Source organism: Malaya genurostris, chromosome 2 (genome assembly GCF_030247185.1).
Source record: "Malaya genurostris strain Urasoe2022 chromosome 2, Malgen_1.1, whole genome shotgun sequence".
NCBI lineage: Eukaryota > Metazoa > Arthropoda > Insecta > Diptera > Culicidae > Malaya > Malaya genurostris.
Window position 1 is genome coordinate 21,342,320 of NC_080571.1, and position 21,330 is coordinate 21,363,649.

The 21,330-nt window shown below is 38.4% G+C and overlaps 1 protein-coding gene across 1 annotated transcript in view; it reads right to left on the minus strand.

The window, feature by feature from the left end:
- The window catches only part of LOC131427110 (uncharacterized), a 54,383-nt gene that overhangs the window by 20,046 nt on the left and 13,007 nt on the right, over window positions 1-21,330 (minus strand). Inside the window, exons 2-8 of the mRNA XM_058590034.1 lie at window positions 19,871-20,134; window positions 19,535-19,672; window positions 10,824-10,950; window positions 10,636-10,730; window positions 10,279-10,572; window positions 9,957-10,215; window positions 9,621-9,897 (exon numbers count right to left, since the gene is read on the minus strand). Of these exons, the coding sequence (XP_058446017.1) occupies window positions 9,621-9,897; window positions 9,957-10,215; window positions 10,279-10,572; window positions 10,636-10,730; window positions 10,824-10,950; window positions 19,535-19,672; window positions 19,871-19,919 (1,239 nt within the window). The 5' untranslated portion in view covers window positions 19,920-20,134. The remainder of the gene's footprint in view (window positions 1-9,620; window positions 9,898-9,956; window positions 10,216-10,278; window positions 10,573-10,635; window positions 10,731-10,823; window positions 10,951-19,534; window positions 19,673-19,870; window positions 20,135-21,330) is intronic.

The window sequence follows — 21,330 nt, forward strand, 5'->3', positions numbered from 1 at the left end:
TCCAGAATGTGTAAAACCTCTCCTGCTACAACAGCTGTGTATCCAGATCGCTTCACTATCCCTGAAACGAACTCCGTTGGATTGAGCCGAGCTAGAGTCAGTTTTGTCTCCATTATTGTCTTGTCAACCTTGCACATTTCTGTCATAATTGTATTATAGATTTCCTCAAACTTTTGCCCAATGTAGCTCTCTACTAGCGTGATTTTTGAGTTAAAGTAAGTAAACAAGTCATAATTTTTTCCATTCGGACGTCTTTTGAATGGCGATTTGAATTCTGTTTCTTCTAGGATCAATATTCTCGGATGATCGGTTTTGTAACCATTGTATCCACATATACGAGTTGGATCTCTGGTTCTGACGGAAAATACATGTGAGTCTGAAATAGCGCTATACACGGCTTGCGTATTTCTTTTCTTACCAGCATCCACAGTTTTATTTACCATTCCTTGATAAATTACTTCGAATTCATCGTCTTCGCAACGTTTATCGCCGTTTATATCCCATGTCATATATCCTTGTTCCCCGTCTAAACATTTCCCTTGGGAGTATGTACAAACTATTCCGTTGCGTAGTGTTATCTGATCATTTTCATAATCCACAGAACTTGTATAGTCGTACAATGAAATTGCATACTCATAGTAAACCAATGCGTCTACCCAGGTGTAAAATGGTGTTCGGTAAATTCCACCCTTACACGAGCTTCCTTGTACATGACCGATTATTAGTACTTCTCCATGAGTCGTTCCGTTTCTCTTGACCTCGTTAATTCTAGTCTCTTGAGTCAAACGTACTGAATTCAGTAAGTGAGTTATTCTGCACTCTTCATTCGTGAATTCCTTAACCGAATGAGAATAGCCATATTGATAGTCCGACGTGTGAGAATGCATCCCACAATGTCGTATAGATCTTTTCAAGATGACTTTACATTGATACGCATGAGCAGATCCTTTTGCATTTTTTTGTAAAACTTGTATTGGAACTTCTATTGTCGTTAAATTATTTGTCGGTGGAAAACATGGTGCTACGTCCAGCAACGAATATGTAGTTATATTTATCTCCGGATTCGCACAATCGTATGCAATCAATCCAGGAGCAATGGTTCCAAATGCTTGACATATTATCATCATCAAAGCTAAGGCTGCCAAACAAATATTTTTCAATTTTGTATTCTGTCTTCGGGTTGGTCTTTTGTTACTAGACTCGATGGCAATTTTCTGTTGGTTGTTTCCTTCCATTTGTGAGACCTCCACTTCATCTTGAGTGTCGGTACTTATTTTTGGTTCACTAGACTTTACGTCTAGCACCGATAATTTAACTGTAGGTTTTACTACTGTTCCTTTTTGTGTTTTTATGACGGCGGACCTAATTATACCGTCTTTAGCGCGTCGTACTTCAACCACGAGACCCTTTATCCATTTTCCTTTTCTCTCTTCATCCGGAAAAATTACTATGTCTCCTAGCTTTAGAGAGGTCGATGACTCTTGCCATTTTGGTCTCCTAGCGAGGTTTGGTAAATATTCTCTTACCCATCGGCACCAATATTCTTTCGTAATTTGCTGCACTCTTTTCCATTGCTGTCGAGTAGCTTCTGCCTTTGAGACGTCGTTTAAATTTGGTTCGGCCTCCCCTGAGCATCCCAATAAAAAATGATTTGGCGTCAACGCTTCATCATCTTCTGATTCGATAGGAATATGCGTTAACGGTCGGCTGTTGATGATAAACTCAATTTCTATTAACACACTTCGTAATATATCTTCAGGCATAGTTGTTTGAAGTGAAGGCATTATACTTTTAACTTCTTTTATCATTCTTTCCCATACTCCACCAAAATGCGGAGCGGATGGCGGGTTGAAAAACCATTCTATTCCATCACCTGCCAGCCTTTCTTGAATCTTTTTTAATTCGTTATTTGCACCTATGAAATTGGTACCATTGTCGCTGTAAAGTTGTGAAATTTTTCCTCTTCTGTGTATTACATTTTTCAGACACACAAAAAAGGCGTCAGTGCTTAAGTTATTCGCTACTTCAATATGAACAGCACGTGTTGATAAACAAGTAAACAACGCACCCCATCTTTTTTCCGTTCTTCTTCCAATCGAAACTGTCATTGGACCGAAGTAATCAACTCCGGTGAAGGTAAACGGTTTTACGTTCGCATTCAGCCGACATATTGGTAATGATGCCATTCTGGGTAGATTAGGTCGAGCTCTTTCGTTCCTGCACCTTTGACATGCACCTTTTGTCCTTTTCATCGAGGCTCGAATGTCAACTACCCAGTACCTTTGTCTAACTGCAGCAATTGCTGCGTCCATTTTTTAGTGAAAAAATTTCTCGTGATAAAATTGTAATATCAAATAAGTTGCATGATGCTTCTTCGGTAATATAATAGGATATCTAGTACCGTACGGAAGCATAGTTGCATTTTCGATCCTGCTTTTCGACTTCATTAATCCATCTGTATCTAAGAATGGCGTTAAGTTTATTATTTTACTTGATTTATCTATCGGAAAGTCCGAGTGTAATTTTCTCATTTCATCCGGATACGCTTCCCACTGTGCCTTTCGTAGTATAATATTTTCTGCTCGATCTAAAACTTCTTTTGTAACGATCCGTTCGTAAGATTCATTTTTAATTTTTGATCTCAATATGTCGACATAAATCAGGATTCTTCCTACGGCTCGTTCAGCACGTTTCCAGTTCGAACACCAATCGATGTTTATAAATTCAAATTTCGTGAAATTAGTTTCTTTGACTAAGTTCACTACTTTTATATCTTCCTTGGTATTCAACTTGATCGGTCTAAGAGGCCACAATTTTTCATCTTCTTTCAAAAATGTTGGACCATTCTTCCATATGGATTCTCTTTCTGTTGATTTTGTAGCTTCATCGGCTGGATTATTCTTCGAGTTCACCCATCTCCATTGCGTCATCGATGTGCATTCTAGAATCTCGCTGATTCTTAGGCCGACAAACTGCTTGTATTCTCTGGGATCAGATTGAATCCAGGACAAGACTACCGTCGAGTCTGTTCAATATATTACCTTTTCTACCTTAAGTCGCAGACTCTTTAAAACGGTTTCAGTTAACCTAGTTCCTAAGACCGCGGCCTGTAGTTCCAGTCTGGGAATTGATAAGAGTTTAGTTGGCGCGACTCTGGCCTTCGCAGCTATTATGGTTACGTCGACTCGGTCATCAAATATTGTTCGCATATAAACAACCGCTGCAAATGCTCTATCCGAAGCGTCAACAAACGTATGTATCTCTCTTTTTACTCCTTCTGAGAGATAAGAATAACATCTTGGAAATTTGATTCCTTTTAGACTGTCAATTCGCTTTTCCCATTTGCTCCATTCCATATACATTGGTTCGGGGATTTTATCGTCCCAGCCGATCCCTAATTTCCATAAGTCTTGGATCAATATTCGGCTTTTAATTGTTACATTAGATATCAAACCTAATGGGTCATAAACGCTCATGCTGGCGGATAGTAATTGTCTCTTAGTAGGCCATTCAGGTAAGTCTGACATCTTTACTCGATATCTTATGGTGTCATCGACGACGTTCCAATAGACACCTAAAACCTTTTCATAAGATTGCTCGTCATCGCCTAGCACGATTTCTTCCTTATGCATAATTTTGTCTTCAGACAATGAGTTTTTCAAATCTTTGGAATTTGTTACAAAATTCCTTATATTAAAATGTCCGTGTGCGTGAATCTTTATTACATTTCCCACAGTTTCCTTAGCCTCATCTATTGAATCGAAACTGTCGAGATAATCATCCACATAGTGGTTTTCAATTATCGCAGTTACCGCCTTTGGATAATCGATTTGGAATTTAATGGCATTTTGGTTTTTAACGTATTGTGCACACGACGGTGAGCACGTTGCACCAAAAGTCATTACTTGCATGACGTACACACACATATCCTCTTCTTCTGCAAATCTATACAGAAAACGTTGAGAGTTTTGATCGTCCTTTTTAATTTTAACTTGGTGAAACATTTCCTGAATATCACCAGTAACCGCAAGTTTCCCTTCCCTGAATCTAATTAAAATACTTAATAAAGACGTAGTTGCGTCAGGCCCTGAAAGTAGTTTGGAATTCAAGGATTGTCCTTTTATAATTGCGGCTGCGTCAAACACTAGCCTCGGTTTTCGAGGAATTTTATTTGGATTTGTAACTGAAAAATGCGGTATGTAGAATGTTCGTCTTGAATCTTGCATTAACTCTTCTCGGTTTAATTTTCTTACGTATGCCTTTGATTCATACTCCAATATTTTATCATTATACCACCTTCGCAACTCAGGATTTTCACGCATCCTTTTCTCTTGTCCCTTTAGTCTGCTTAAGGCAACTTGATAACTATCTGGGAGCGACACGTTATCTTCTTTCCATAATAGTCCTATTTCATATTGACCATTTGTATAATTAATCGTGTCTTTCATAATTTGTAAAGCTCTTTCGTCTTGTTTAGACATGAGAGGCTTACTCGGTACCATAACGCCAAATTCTTCAGTCGAGAAATAACTACGCATCATTTCCTTCATGGATTTTTCTTCGGAAGTCTCGTCATTATTAATCATCATTAAAAAGTTATTTTGTTTTCGATCGTCCATTTGTGTCCCGTATATTACCCATCCAATTTTAGTTTTCTGAGCTATCGGCTCATTAAATCTTCCTGAACGAGTATCGATAGCACGCATGATATTAGAATGCGGTAATCCTATCAGAAGTTTTGGTTTCTCGTTTCCGTAATCACTAAATTCAACATCTGAGAGGTAAGGATAACTTTTTACCAGTTGCTTCTTCCGAATGGATTGCGTAGGCAGAGACATTTCCTTTAATGTTCGTACCTTTTCTAACAGACACGTCTTCCCCTTGTAGCCCTTAATTCGAACTGATATTTCCTCGCTACCTTTGTCTACTTGCTCTTCGCCATTTGTCCAAGACAACGTTAACGGTTTCTGTTTTCCGCTTATTCCAAGCTGTCTGGCAACTTCCTCTAAAATTAATGTTGTTGACGAACCTGGGTCTAAAAACGCTAGTACGTCAACCTGTTTATCATTATTTTTCAATGTTACTGGTATAATCTGATACAAAACCTTTCCCTTCTCCTCATGATAATGAACCTTTTCGGCCTCCTTCTCTTTTTTCTCAGAGACCAGGATTGAGTTCTCTGAATTTTGATGTATCAGTGTATGATGTTTACCTGTACATCCCTTTACCTCACACCTTTTCTTGAAAAGGCACGTTTTCAATCGATGATTGGCATAATTGCAGCAATTGAAGCATGCTTTATGCTTTATGAGTATGGCTTTTCTTTCTTCTACATTTGACTTCAAGAACGTAGGGCATTCTGTTGTTTTGTGTTGTTTATTACAGGCAAAACAAGATACCTTTCTTTTGTTAGTATCGAAACTTTGATGCGTATAAACCTTATCTTTAGGTTTCATTTGTTTATCAGTTCTCAATTTCGACTCTGTTAGTTCCTGTGCAATTCTTTGTTGAGGCCTCAACCATTGGAGAAGATCCTCTAGTGTTGGAATTTCATAAGGATGTGCTTCTGATGCAGTATCCTTACGATCAATTTCCTTTCGAGCCCAGTCTTGTCTTAGATTAAATGGCAATTTGTCTAAGATTTCATCTATCAGGGCTTGATCTTGCATATATCCTAAAGAGTTCGTTATCTTTATGTTTGTAACGAGATTATCAATCGTCGTTACAAACTCTATGACACTTTTTGGAACTTCCATTCTAGGATTCTTCAGTTCCTTTACTTCGTTTCTGAAAAGTTTATATATTTTCTGTTGGTTACCAAAGTTTTCCTTTAAGGTAGCCATTATCTTTGGAACATTTTTGCTATCTAGCAATAGAGGTTCCACAATTTTTAATGCATCACCCTTAAGATGCTTCTGGAGACGAGTCAAATTTTCTAAGTTAGAAAACTCGCCTTCTTTTGTTGTCTCCTTAAACGTGTTCTCGAATTTGGACCAAACTTTAAATGATCCATCGAAATAGGGCAACTCCATCAGAGATTGCCTTGCAAACATCCTTACCATTTTTGCGGTCGCGTCTTCGGAACCGCCCTTGGACACACCTGGCTTGGATGATGATGCACCTTTCATGTTATTTGCTAGATCGGCAAAAAACTCTCTTTGGCATCGAAACATCTCTTCTGACTGTCTCAGGAGACCCTTGCTCGATTCTTCTGATGATCGTCTTAAATTGGCGACCTCACCTTCAAGCGCTTTTATTTGCGCCTTTATTATCGTACATTTTGGGCAAGCCCAAAACTCAGCCTTAGTTGGAATATGATCCAACCGCACACAGACGATATGAAACCCCCTGTCGCAGTCGTCACAACAGACCATATTGTCTGCTGAGTCGGGGTTATCGCACAGCTGGCAATGTCCCTTTTTATTCTGTTTGTATTTAATCCCTCCCGACGCCATGTTCTCTCTCTTACCTTGTTTTCTTTTAACAATTAAGATGATCTAGTAGTGCGATGGCTTCCGTTCTCCGGCTGCTCGGCGACTGCTTTTGAATCCGGGTGTGCGATTTTAGTGCGCCTGTCTTAGGCCGCACTACACTTTATACGCTAACTTGCGTATTGACTTGGAACAAATGTTCGATTTTAGTGCGCCTGACTTAGGCCGCACTACACTTTATACGCTAACTTGCGTATTGACTTGGAACAAATGTTAGCTTTTTAGTGCGCCTGACTTAGGCCGCACTACACTTTATACGCTAACTTGCGTATTCACTTGGAACAAATGTTCGCTTTTTAGTGCGCCTGACTTAGGCCGCACTACACTTTATACGCTAACTTGCGTATTCACTTGGAACAAATGTTCGCTTTTTAGTGCGCCTGACTTAGGCCGCACTACACTTTATACGCTAACTTGCGTATTCACTTGGAACAAATGTTCGCTTTTTAGTGCGCCTGACTTAGGCCGCACTACACTTTATACGCTAACTTGCGTATCACTTAGAACAAATGTTCGCTTTTTAGTGCGCCTGACTTAGGCCGTACTACACTTTATACGCTAACTTGCGTATCACTTAGAACGAATGTTCGATTTTTAGTGCGCCTGACTTAGGCCGCACTACACTTTATACGCTAACTTGCGTATCACTTAGAACAAATGTTCGCTTTTTAGTGCGCCTGACTTAGGCCGCACTACACTTTATACGCTAACTTGCGTATTCACTTGGAACAAATGTTCGCTTTTTAGTGCGCCTGACTTAGGCCGTACTACACTTTATACGCTAACTTGCGTATCACTTAGAACAAATGTTCGATTTTTAGTGCGCCTGACTTAGGCCGCACTACACTTTATACGCTAACTTGCGTATCACTTAGAACAAATGTTCGCTTTTTAGTGCGCCTGACTTAGGCCGCACTACACTTTATACGCTAACTTGCGTATCACTTAGAACAAATGTTCGCTTTTTAGTGCGCCTGACTTAGGCCGCACTACACTTTATACGCTAACTTGCGTATTCACTTGGAACAAATGTTCGCTTTTTAGTGCGCCTGACTTAGGCCGTACTACACTTTATACGCTAACTTGCGTATCACTTAGAACAAATGTTCGATTTTTAGTGCGCCTGACTTAGGCCGCACTACACTTTATACGCTAACTTGCGTATCACTTAGAACAAATGTTCGCTTTTTAGTGCGCCTGACTTAGGCCGCACTACACTTTATACGCTAACTTGCGTATCACTTAGAATCGAATGTTCGTTCACTTTTCAGGTCTTAGAAGACCTGGGTAGCACTTTTACTGGTAAACTCTTTTTTGGCTTGTCCTCTCTGGATGAAGCCACCAAACAATGTGGGGCTCGTTCTTTCTTTAAAAAATACAGTTTAACCTTTGAGTTGCTACTACTACTTTAATTAACAAATTTTGCTTATATACTACAGACTTACGTCTAATGTTAATTCTTAATTTATTCCGCGCTTGCGCATAAGCCTGAATTTCGTGTTTCTTACCTCCCTAGGCTTGTGCGCATGCGTGGTTATGCTATAAGGAAGAGAGAGAACACAGGCATTCAACGACCCCTTATTTCCTTCTTTTCCTTACATTGCCCAGCTTGCGATCCCAACTATGACAAGTTAAATCCAGCTGTTTCTCCTCCCTTCAAGGAGGTCATTCACTTGTCTCGAGGCATGTGTTTTATGCTATTCCTTCCTTCTTCGAGGAGGTCATAGCCCTGCCCGAGATAAGTGCTTACATTATTTTATTTTAGCCCTTTAAACGACGACATCGGTCGTTGCTCTTATTTCTAACGGATTTTATGATTCGATGTCGTAACCCGGGAGCTCGACGATGCGGGAGATTTCATTTCTCGCTAGCTTAAATTTAGAATCCTAGTATGGGATTTAAATCTAGGCACGCTGGTGAAACTGTCAGCCACAATGAATTTTAGAACAGAACTCTGGATCTGGATTTTTAAACTGAATTCTGAAGCTGAATTCAGGACCAGCATTCTAGTACTGAATTCCGAATTTGTGATTCGGAATTCTAGATCTGAGTTCAGGAGCTGGATTTTAAAACCTAGCTGTGGAACTGAACAAGAATTTTACATCCGGATTCCAGACTATGGACCTGGAGTCTGGAACTGCACACTTAAAAAATGTTGCATCTTCTTAGATGCACATAAAAGGAGCGTCGCGATTCACTTACATTCACAATATATAGCATGTAAAGATAAGTCATATCATTAACTTCACAGTTATTTTAACTGAAGTTTAGATCGATACAGACGCAAAATTTATATTTACATCTTAGTACATGTAATATTGTGTCATCACCGAAGAAATTACGGCATACTTGAATTTACGTCAAGTGTAAATTTCATTTTTTCTAAGAGTGTGGATAACGAATCTGAAGTATGAACTTGAATTCAGTATCTGAATTCTAGAAATGAAATCTTGAACTGACTGCAATTTGGAAGTAAATTCTAACCTGATTTCGGAACTTGCATTCAAGAGCAGAATTTTGGAAATGGATTCTGAGACTAAATCTTGGTGTCGAACTCTGAATCAGAATTTTGGGCATGGATACTGGAACTAAATTCTGAATCTGGACTTGAATTTTGAAGCTGAATTCGGAGCTTGGATTCTGATTCTAGAACTGAATTCTAGATCTAAATTTCGAGGCTGAATTCCAGAGTTGAATTCTGGAGATGATTTGTGTACTTCTGGAACTGAGTTTTGAACAGTTCAATTCTAGAACTGAGTTCAGAACTTAGATTCTGGTCCTGGATTGTAGAACTAAATTCAAAATCTGTTTCAATCAGTTTCTGTTCTATTATAGATTTTCCATATAGAACTTCTAGCTGCTGAATTTGCTCTAACATCCGGTTATGTCTCTGATGACATCACCAACCTGCCTACCAACAAATCGAATGTTTTTTCATCTGATCTAGTATTCTATGCAAACTTCAGTGAAACGTCATCCGATTATTCGACGCTGAAATGATCTCGTCCAGGTTAAGTGAGATAACATGTAAAGCTGGTAACCAATTATTTTCGAAGACAACAAAAAAAAAAGTTTGTCATATTGTGTCATTATTACTTTCCGAAATAAAAGCCCCGCAAAATTACATACCTTCATTATAACCCTGGACATCTTCACGTATATGTCAGCAGCTTTGGTGAAACTATCCGCAAACGTGTCCAAATTTATTCTGGAATCGGTACTATTGACTAGAACTTTCATAGCACCAATCATAAAATTTTTGTAAGCCTTTATGTAATTGGTATTGTCTTCCGGATTGCTGTAGTCCTCGTCGTCGTCGTCGTCGTCGTGGTCACTGTCATCTTCTGTTTCTTTGAGCAACGCAATACGTTTCGCTCTGACCACGTGCTTCAGGACATTTTCGTTACTGTTAAGTACAGTTTAAGTGGAAATTTTTTAGTAATAATTCTACTTGACAAAACTTACAAAGGAAAATCGGATCCCTTTTCCGGAGCTCCCAAAACCAACACGTTGTAGTTCCGATCAGTCGGATTAGGAAACACATCGAATCCTATCATGATGTCCATCCCGAGCTGCTGTCTGACTCTGGCCAAGGCACGAACCCAGTCGAAACTGTAGCTTTCGTAGTCGGTTTCCGTTAGATTCAGCATCGTTGGGTATCTGGGCAAATGAAACTCGTCCAGCAAGGTGAACACCGGTTCATATCCTAAGGCATCCATGGCGGCTAAGAAAGTGAAAATGTCTCCAGTAGTATCAGATCCCGTTGATCCAGTTCGGAAATACTTACTCAAATTCATACAGGCTTTGTACATGCTGCGGGCTTGACTGACCGGTTTCGGTTCCCCGTCGGTTTCATTCATCTGCAGATATTGCCGAATATTTCGCAGGATCTTCGCCTGCCGTTCGCTGAACCAATCGTAGCTGGTGTAGCTGTCCGGCCGTGGATGATCGTCGGCCCAGTTACCGCAGGTGTACCGGTAGAAGTCTTCGCACGGATCGACGCTGGTGTCCATGCTTTGCTTCAGAGTTGCTGCCGATCGGAGACATTCCGCACTGTTGCAAACGTCCGGTGGGATGTGCACTGGAAGTGAATGAACGCTGGTCAGTTTGAACACTGCTCCGACTCGGACAGGGTTACACTTACACAGACAGGCCACAACGATGAGTCCAATCAGCAGAATTACTATCACAACGATGAGCACAATGAAAATTGTTTTGTGGTAGTAGCGACGACGAAAGCTTGGGAAATAGAAATTATGGGATAAAGGAATTGATGAAATTTTCCACTTTGCGGTACGAATCAGGACAATAGAAATATCAATTGGTTACTACCGTGATTGCACTCCCACCAGGTAGGGGTTATCCGGACTCAGCGGGCCGCTGTTGGTGGGTGGGCTGCTTCCGTTACTGCTACTGCTGGGATGAATGATGTTTTTCTTGGACGTAAATTGACGACTAGCTGCGGGGGGGTTTGGGTTTGTAGATTAATATATCATTAGGTAAACATGGAACTGGAATGAATCAACTATTGGAATGTCAGTAAAACTTCCGGTTTCGAAGTCCGTGTTTGATTAGTAAATATTTGCATTGTTCCTGGAAAACGGAACTGGAAATCGATGTGCGTTGGTTCTGTAAAGCATTTGAAAGATTTTGGATTCCAACTGAACGATTTCAGTTGAATTTTCCACATGAAGTAGTCAACTATGTTGACAAAGCCGAGTTCCTTTTCCCCTTTGATACTAGATAATGAGATCATTTAATTCGTATTCTAAATGTAGGAAGAAACTCTCCAATGAAAAACCCGTACTGCTGGGAAGAAACATCCTAAGCAGGCTCGTTTATTATTTAGAACCGTTTATCTTTTCAGAGTGTCGTAAAATATAACATCAGTTGAACAATAGCTTCGAGATAAATGTACTCTCTTCGAAAGCTTCAAAGAAATTAAGAATCTTCAAAGAAATTTCAACAGAATCAGTCGTATGTGAGAATTCAAATTGTTATTCCATCTGTGCTAACACTTGTAAAAATCTGGCCTACTAGATGCAAGTGTTTGATCTACGAAAGGCGTTTAATCAAATACAAATACAAATGTTTGTATTTGGTTTTACCACAAACGAATTTCCAGACATTACAGTCACGATCTTTTTTTGGCGCACATCTACGGTCCTCCGTGAAACTGGCACCAATGGTGATAAATTGGTTGCACTGCTGAGTTCCCATCATCGCACTCATAATGCAAATGTCAAACCGTGAGAACCCTTTCGATACGTTTGCTCATTTGTATATATTGAGATTTCATGGCACACTTTGGTCGAAATGATAACAATGCAATTAATCTCGCGCTCCACCAAGCGGTGAGTGCGGTCATTGTAGAAGGTACCGGGAACGGACCAGATTTTTTTAAATATTAGTCAACCATGTGTACTAGTGTTTCACCAAACCGCGTCGTCAATGTCGTCATTTCCGGTCGAACTAATGAAGGGGTTATCGCGCCTTGTTCTAGAATTCTTAAAGAAAATGGAGATTCAATTTTCCGAGCTCCTTTTCACAATGACTTTCCAAAGGTATTGCGTTAAAACGCTCTGCTTTGTGTTTGAATAAATTTAAAACATTTCTCAAAGAAAAATGAATGACGAATTTTTGCAAATTTTTTTATTGAATTTCCAACAGTAATAGTAATAAAAATGTTGTCGATCCATCAAAATCTACCTAGCAGTTCTGTAAAGAACTCTGCTCCCAAAGGAAATTCATATACCATATTCAATAACTTGGACTGGAAACAATTTTCTTGAAATATCAACCCTTTAACTCTCATGCTAACGGAGTGAAATTTTGAAAGTGCACCCAGATGAGCATATTAAAGAAAGACGTGGTCATACGGCAAAAATTCTGAGTGGCAACAAAATCGGAGGGATTGCTCTAAACATAAAAAAAACCCTGTCTTAATCCACTTACTGGTGTAATGATGCCTTTCTCATATTACTTCAAAAAATTTCACTAGAAGATTCTGCCAAGAAATTTTTCTATCTAGAATAAAAAGAAAACATAACCTTTTCAATTTGTAAATAATTATGGCAAGTTAATAAGAATTTTTCTTAATTTTGCATCGTCGCACTAAATGAATAAACACACTTTACCCTATAGTTCTAGAACCGGAAGTCGGACCCGGATGAAATTAAACAGCAACCTATGAAACTATATGAACTTTTATATGAGCCTAAGTTTGTGGGAATCGATCAAATCATCTTTGAGAAAATTGAGTGAGTCTCGTTTTAGAGTTTTTGGCCACTCTTTCCGGTACTTGGGACCAGTATAGCCGAAGCCGGTTTGTTTAGTAAGTAATTAATAAAGCCTACAAATTGAATCAGTTTTGAGCTAAATCTAGAAGAATTTTCCCCTCTTTTGCATCGTCGCTCTAAATGACGGTGTGTAATTTCAAACACGCTTTACCCTATGAAAGCATGATGAAATTCAATAGCAACTTATGTGACTATGATCTTTTTTATTTTATGAATGACATTATTTGACACAGACACACACACACACACACACACAGGTACATACATTACTCAGCTCGATGAATTGTGTCGAATGATATAGAATCTGGCCCAATTTTCATTAGTCAATTTTTCAAGTGGTTGCATAAACTTTCTATATGAGAAAGGCAATAAGTGTACTTTTATAGAAAAGCATCGTTATCATGATTTTGTTATAACACTAAAAAGTAGGTACCAATTAAACAAAAGATCCACATACATTTGCATAATTTACATTTAGTTCATCTAAAAATATAGATTTAAATGTGGCAACCATGCACGCTTTAAGAAATTGAACAAATCACGCTGCGAATATGGATGTCGGAAATTTCGAATTACTTGATTTTTTAGTAATCGAGTATAATTTTGAAACTAATCGATCGAAATTTATTCCATTATCTGGGTCATTATTCGATTACTCGATCATTCATTCGATTATTACTACGGGATTTTTTTTTAAATTATTCGATTAGCTCAATAATCGAATATTAGTTTTAAGCTAATCGATTAAATATTACTCGATTATCTGGGTTATTAATCGATTACTCGAATAATTGATCGATATTACGACATCCTTAACTGCGAACGGATCAATGCTGGTGGTATTCTCTTTTTCTTTAGTACCAGCACGTATTGACGTGTACCGGTTTTACATCGTAATTTTTAATAACGATTTGAATGTTTTGACACTCATCGCCCTCTAATTCCGGAACCGGAAGTCGGATCTGGATGAAATTGCACAGTATATTTAAAGACAATGAAAGCATTAATTTGAATCATGATTCGTGAAAATCGGTTTTACCATTTCTGTTATTGGTACTTTCGGAAGCGGAAACCGGGGACAAGTAGTCCAGAAGTAGTCTTATATATTCACTAACAAACGAGATATGCCAACTCGATGTATTTAGCAGTATGTTTTCTAAAAATGCGCACCTCGTTTTGCCATCGCTTGTGAAAAAATTCTCATGAAATTGAGAATTTTCACTAATCGCACTGTAATACCGGAATCAGAAGTCGGATCTGGATCAACTTTTTGGAGACTTTTTGAAGAATTTTATGACCTTTCATTTGCTTCTTAGGTTGTGAAACTCAGTTTAGAAATTTCCGAGAAAATTGAGCTCGCATGTTTTCATTAATTTGCTCATGTTTCCTTGTAATTCCGGAACCGGAAGTTGGATCCAAGTGAAATTCAGGAAAATTATATGAGGCTATAAAACCTTTCATTTGAATCTAAGTTTGTAAAAATCGGTTCAGCCATCTCTGAGAAACGTGTGTGACAATTTTTTCCTTTTTTTGTGCATATCACCCTGTAGTTCCGTAACCGGAAGTCGGATCAGGATAAAATTTAATAGCAGTCTATGGGGCCATAAGACCTTTCATTTGAATCTGAGTTTGTAAAAATCGGTTTCGTTATCGCTGAGAAAATTGAGTGACATTATTTGTCACATACACATACACACACACATACACAGAGAGAGAAAGAGAGACATTTTTTGATCTCGACGAACTGAGTCGAATGGTATATGACACTCTCCGGGCCTCGGTTGTAAAGTCGATTTTCACAGCGATTGCATAACCTTTCTATATGAGAAAGGAAAACAAATGAAAAGCACTATATTCTATTGATTTACATTTTATTTTGAGTTTTGGAGCAACCGCTCCGATTTTGTTGCCACGCAGACTTTTTAACGAAGGCAGGGCCGCTGAGAGAAAATAACAATCCCGGGGAATTTTGGTACGGATAAATGTCCGAATTTCCGGGCCCAATATAAAGTCTGGGCCCGGAGGGATTCCCCACTTTCTCCCCCACTCTCGGCGGCCCTGAACGTAGAACTACGTCTTTCGTTACTATGCTCACCTGGGTGCATTTTCTAAGTCTCACAATACGAAAATGTAACGAAATTACTTCAGATTTGATTTCTTAATAACTTTTTCTCCATTTCTTTCACAAAACGAAAAAAAGAAGGTGTAAGATTGTTGTTAATACTTCGTTTATTACGTAAACATTGTTTAAATAGTGAAAAAATAGGTCTAAACGCGAAACATCAAAATCTACCGAATCTATAAATAGACCCTGTTGCACAATTGCTAGCTCCAGTCTATGATAATCCACGAACGAGTGCTCAGGCCTCCATCTACGCCAAGACAACGGAACTACACCCGGCATTATTCAACTGGTGCTTCAGTCAATGACGAATATGAGGCTCCGACCCTGAAGCCTAAACACAGAAAAACAACTACCCCGATAACCAATTAGTACATGCCGCATTATGACAGCAAAAAAAAATTAGCATTTCAATCGCACTTGCGACTGAATTAAGGCTAAGCAAAGTCCTGGCATTACATTCCTTTAGTGGAATTTGGCCTTTCTGTTTCAACAGACTTCGCAGCCGATTCTTATCGTACAGAATCATGGCATGGCTAGCATATCTGCTGTTGGACGTTCACAGTGTGTGAATATCGCTTCAAACAAGAGCGATTGCGTCACCCTGCTGCTAGTCGTTTACATACTCTAAATGGCTCTAAATGGTATCTAAAGAACTATTGAAATTACTTCTTTGCAAATCGAAAGTAAAAATCATCATTTAAGTTATAATCTAGAATAATTGGATTAGCTTTGTGCACATTTTGCAGTGCGAAATTTGCACCAAACGAGCGCTAATAAAGTTAGTATTGGGATGCTTCGTGTTCGAGAAAAATGATCCGAATAGTGTTTAATATCGTAGAGAATTCCACGTTCTGATGGATCTGAATGTTATCTAAAGAACTATAATTATTACTTATTTGCAAATAATCAGAGGTAAAAATCATCAGTTTAGTTCAAATCTAGAAGAATTTGATTACCACAATGCGAAATTCGCACGAAACGCGCACAAATAAAGCTAGAAAGCTTCGCGTTCGAGAAAAATATTTGAAAACAGTTTAATATCGTAGAGAGTTCCACATTTTGGACCTTCTGAAAGCCGGAAATGAATCCCGTACAGCATTTTGATAGTTTCTTTCACTCAAATGTTGAGATGTATAAAATATTGGAATATATGAGCGTTTGTGCGACTTGTGTTACGATTACGCATGTATTTGTGATGGTTTTTTATGCTCAGATCACAGCATGCTGTGCGTTTGGCTGTCAGCATTCGTTTGTTTACTTGTTTGTGTGATTGAAATTCTGCGTTTTCAAAATGTCGCGTATTGAAAAGGAAGTGAAAATTAAAGTTCTGGACACATGGCTAAGTGAGAAGGGTATTACTATGCGAAAATTGGCGAAGCGGTTTGGAATTCATCATGCCAGTGTTAAAACCATCATTAATAAGTTTGGGGAACACTATTCTTTGGAAGAGGCAGAAAACTCGGTTCTTTCAACCCGAAACTGGACCAGAAAGTGGTATCTCTAATCATGAAGAACAAATCAATGTCAATACGGGATTTGGCCAAAAAAGCAGGAACGAGTGTCGGAATGATCCAGCATATCAAGAGGCGAAATCACCTGAAGGCCTACAAGAAGCAGAAACTCGAAACAGAATAAGCGAGTAGCAAGAAGGGCCCGGAAATTGTATTCGCGTCTTTTGCAGTGTCCGGATGCAAGCGTTTTGATGGACGATGAGACTTATGTAAAGGAGGACTCAAAAACCCTTCCAGGTTCACAATACTCTACTGTCGTCGTTGGGTATAAATTTCGTTGAGAAAAATATGAATCCACCAAATTGCCCTCAGCTTCGACCCATCGAACGTTACTCGTGAAGAGGGTCTTCAAGAAGACTGGTAAAGCAGATGGAAACATGCAGGAGTTCAAAAAAAATATTAGAAAATCGAAACATGCAGGAGTTCAAAAGAATTATTTAGAAAGCTATCTTAAATGGTCACCCTAATTACTAGAATACAAACGCAATCTTCCGGACCAAATGGACCTTTTCAGGACTACAAAATCTTAAACGGTCAAACGGCATCAAATCAGTTAACATCTATACACATCTCGAATGCAGTCCTACGTCAATCTATAAGTTTGTAGTAATAAATGAATAATTTTTGGACATGTTGAAGGGCTATGGTTTTGTATTTTTATAAAATGTTGAAAAGCGCAATATTTGAGTTTTTCTAAAAACAAATTAACAATCAATCATGCTTCTCCATTGAAGTTCTATTAGAAGGAAACGCATCTACAAAAGCTAAGCTTCATGCGTTTCCTTCTAATAGAGCTTCAATGGAAACGCATGGTGGATTGTTAGTTTTATTTTCAATGAAATATTGTGACCATCCTCATTAAAAAAAATATGAAACCGAAGCATTTAAACAACTGTTTTCACAACAAAACATCAATAATGATTGATTTAATACTGCAAAGTCTGGTACCAATATTGGAAGTGTGAGAAAATATGTTTTCAAAACTGTTCAAGATGAGTTCTCTTTGGGGACATATTTTACATGTTTACTTGGCTATTACAAATTGGTCGCAGTTAACTGTCATTGGTTATCAAATTTACAGAAGTTTGGTTATTGTAATTTGAATATACATTTCATTCTGTATTTTTACCGTACTCGTTGATTATCTAGATTGCTGTACAACTGGAAAAGTATCGAAAAATCCACTAAAACAACGTGCGATCAACTGATCGGTATGTAAAAACTCGCATAATTTCTGTAAAAAATAATGACTTTTTTCTTATATTTATTAAAGCTTTTTTCAAAATTGCCCAGCAGCGAAATGAAATCAAAGTGTGCTACACCTTCAAGTGGAATCAGAACAAATTGGCTCGAGTGGCACGTCCTCCTGATTATTTGAAGAGTTGTGCCATACATTTGACAGCAGTTTCACGCAGAACCAGTATGGATTTTTATTTCAAGCCAAAACGAAAACTGTTAGGACAGAAAATTCAGGAGAAAATCGACTTAACTTTACAAAAATAACATTCACTTTACTTTTAACGCGATAGCATATATGTTTTTATGCACTAATCGCATCTAAATTAAATTATCTAGACATTGTCAGGATAGATTTTTGTTCCATGTTCTTTTGAAGGCGAGATATTCAATGAACAAGTTGAAAGACGACATTTTCAGCTATGCAATTCTTCCTTTAGAAAAAAGACTTTCCCGACCGCTAAAGTCAATGAATCATTCGCAAAAATTTTCACAGAATAATCTAAACTAATTTTCTAAGAGATTGTCAGATGGGTTTTTTTTTATATTCGTCGCCGTTTCTGAGAAAATCAGAAAACACACTGGCCTCAGCCCTTAATGCATCACATGAATTAGAAGATTCAAAATGATATCCGGGTAGAACAACGAAGTTTCGCATGAAATACATTCCGCATTTTCTGACGTTTTGTGGATCGATTGCCGTACTTTTGACGACGAAGCACGAATGATTTGTTCGTTATGGGTGGTCTGATCCGTACTTCAACTAGCTATGATAATCGACTTAGAATTTTCATTTTCGTTTAAACTTGCAGTGAGATGAAAGTTATTGTGAAATTCATTCAAATTCATTGTGATATACGCAACGAAACAATGATTCGTAGTTTATATCGGTTGTTTTGTACGATGGTTATATTCAACTTTCCACCTAAATTATCTGGATCAAAGCGGTTTCGCGAAATGAAAGATGGGACAAGGAATCTGTAGTTGTAGTCAAAGTTTCTCCAAAGAATAGTGCGTTTCTGCGGCGCTGTTACGTACTAATGGACCCGAGGGCAAGGTTATTTAGTGTCCCTAACTGAATGATCTTTTTTTTTGCTCGGTGCACGTGTCCCCACTGTCTCTCAGTAAAATCGGCTTGGTGTGTTCGGTGAAATATCTACAAAGCTCACATAATTTCGTCCAACACATTATTCAATTCAGTTCTACTGTTGCAATTTTAGAATAAGAACTATGATGTTCATGACCTTCATATCAGTTTCTACCCCAAAACTCAATACCCAACTGTTTCTACAAATTATGCTTATTCCAGGTATTCTTTCCGCCGGAAGGACCCGGCAACGGCACTGACAACCAAATCCCCAGCAACATAGTCAATGATTCTGTGAACAATCGTAGTGCCATATTAATTTATTATTGATAGCTTTGAACGAAAGCTTGTTCACCGAGTTGTTGCGTTTGTGGGGTGTCAGCTGTTTTGTGTCTGTGTGCCACAATGGGAAAGGTGAATAAATCATGTGGGGCCGGGAAACCCTTCGCCTAGATTTCCTATGGATTGAGCAAAATGCTTTATTCCGTGTGAGTGTTTCTCGATTTAGTCAGTTTGCATTGCATGCATATGGGCCGTCCTTTAGCACTATCTACGGTAGGGAGACACTCGATCGATTCCGGCTAGGGGCATCGACCTAGTCGGTGGCAATTATGGTCATTTTTCACCGATAGATACATTGTTCTGTTTGGGCCGTCCGACCGTCGGAGAACTCGGACTGAATAATTGAGACAATTTTTTGTTTTCGATAATATACATTGTTATGGTTGGAAAAATAATTGAAACAATCTTTGAAATATTTGGTGGTTCACTTTTGGCTTACTTACCATCAATCTGTCCGTCCGTAGTCCAAACCATTTGCTTAGCCATTCTCTGATGAATCTTTCCCCCGACGAACTGAACTGGTTTGATTAGTTCTCCGAACAGGAACGCGTGTCCCGAAACTATACTAGGAATGTCCTTTCCTATCAGAAGTAATTTTTACGTAAAAAATAGACATGAAAGGGAGATTTGATGTTTCAGTACTCATCAGACAGACCAAACTGACAGCTATTACTTCAAACAGCCATAATCACGCGGACACCCTCGATTATTCCTTTCACTCGTGGGAAGCATCGGCAGGTGTTTACTATTTACAAAAGGTGTGACCAAAATTACCTTACCAGCGGTAGCCGTTTCTGATTGTGGTGGCCGGTCATTGGAGAAGTTCATTATGATATATCACTTGTTGGATGGGGATCTCGCTGTCCATGGTTGTGAAACATGCGCTTCCACCGGGGGCCAGTCAATTATCGGTTTATTCGTACGGCAGTGAGCAAATAATTTCATCCTCAGAGAATGCTCATTTCCGTTTCATGGTTTATTTATTCTTGATGACGAGGGGGCGGACTGTTCTGGGCTGTTGCTTGTAACGGATGTTACCAGTGCTGAAAAATAAATACGAAGCTAGCAATTGGTAATTCCAAGAAAGGTTAAAATTAGAAACTGTCCAGAAGCTGGACTATTATCAAGGCTGTTGAGCAACTCGCGAATTATTTTAACTTGTAGTTAACATTTGGTGGTAGTCGAGTTATTTTGTCGTTATTTTGTCGTTTTGGTAGTTATTTTGTCGTTGTTCAAAATAAACCTGCTCGAAAGTATGGTTATTTTTGACAGTTCGATAGTTATTTTGCTACACTGAAAAAACCCTACAAAAACTCTAATTTCAGATTTTTAGTAAAAATTTCCTCCTATTGTTAGTTTTTTTTAAAAATATTTTCAATCAAAGAAAATGGCGTTTTCTATGCCGTAACTAAAGTTGGATGAAAAACCTCTCAGTGTTAGGTTACCAATTTCATTGATATATACCAAGAATAAGAGAGGCCCAATATTACTGCCTTGTGGAACACCCACGTCGATTTGACGTCTTGAACTTTTCGCATCTCCTACAAACTGTGTTCTATTTGAAAGGTAACTGCGAAATATGTCATTGGCAATTCCTTTGATTCCTTACCGGTCCAGTTTCCGCAGAAGAATGTTGTGGTCCAGGGTATCAACAGTTTTTCTTTGATCCAAGAGCAACGACCCTACAGTCGACCTCCTTAATGATACTATCAAGAAGCTCAACTATTGCAGTTAAAGTTTTGCAACGTCCGACTTAAATATTGGAACTTCGAAAAATTCAGGTAATCAGCATTTTATTGAAATAAAAATTGAGATAAAATTCAAACGAACGATGTAGGATTGCTCTTCAAAGTTTTCACCGATATATTAAGAAAAAAATCAAAAAAGTTTAAAGACACTGAATTGCAAGTAATATTTGAAGAAGATGACACTGACAAACGCGTCAAAAGTGAAGGTCAGACACGTTAAATGTTGCATCACAAACAATTTCTGACCGTTTCAAAGTTATGGTAAAAGTCTAAAAGTGTGGAAAATGGGTGCCACTTGAATTGAATGAGAGACAGACGAAAAACCGAAAAAGAACGCTTGTGAATTTCAAAACCTCGAAAAAAAGTTAGTTTTGCATTCAATTGTTATTGGCGATGAAAAATGGATTTCTTTTAAGAACCCGGTGAAATCTACTCTCGAAAAGAATTCCTACTGTTATAACACATGGATCAATAAGTCCCGAAACTAAAGC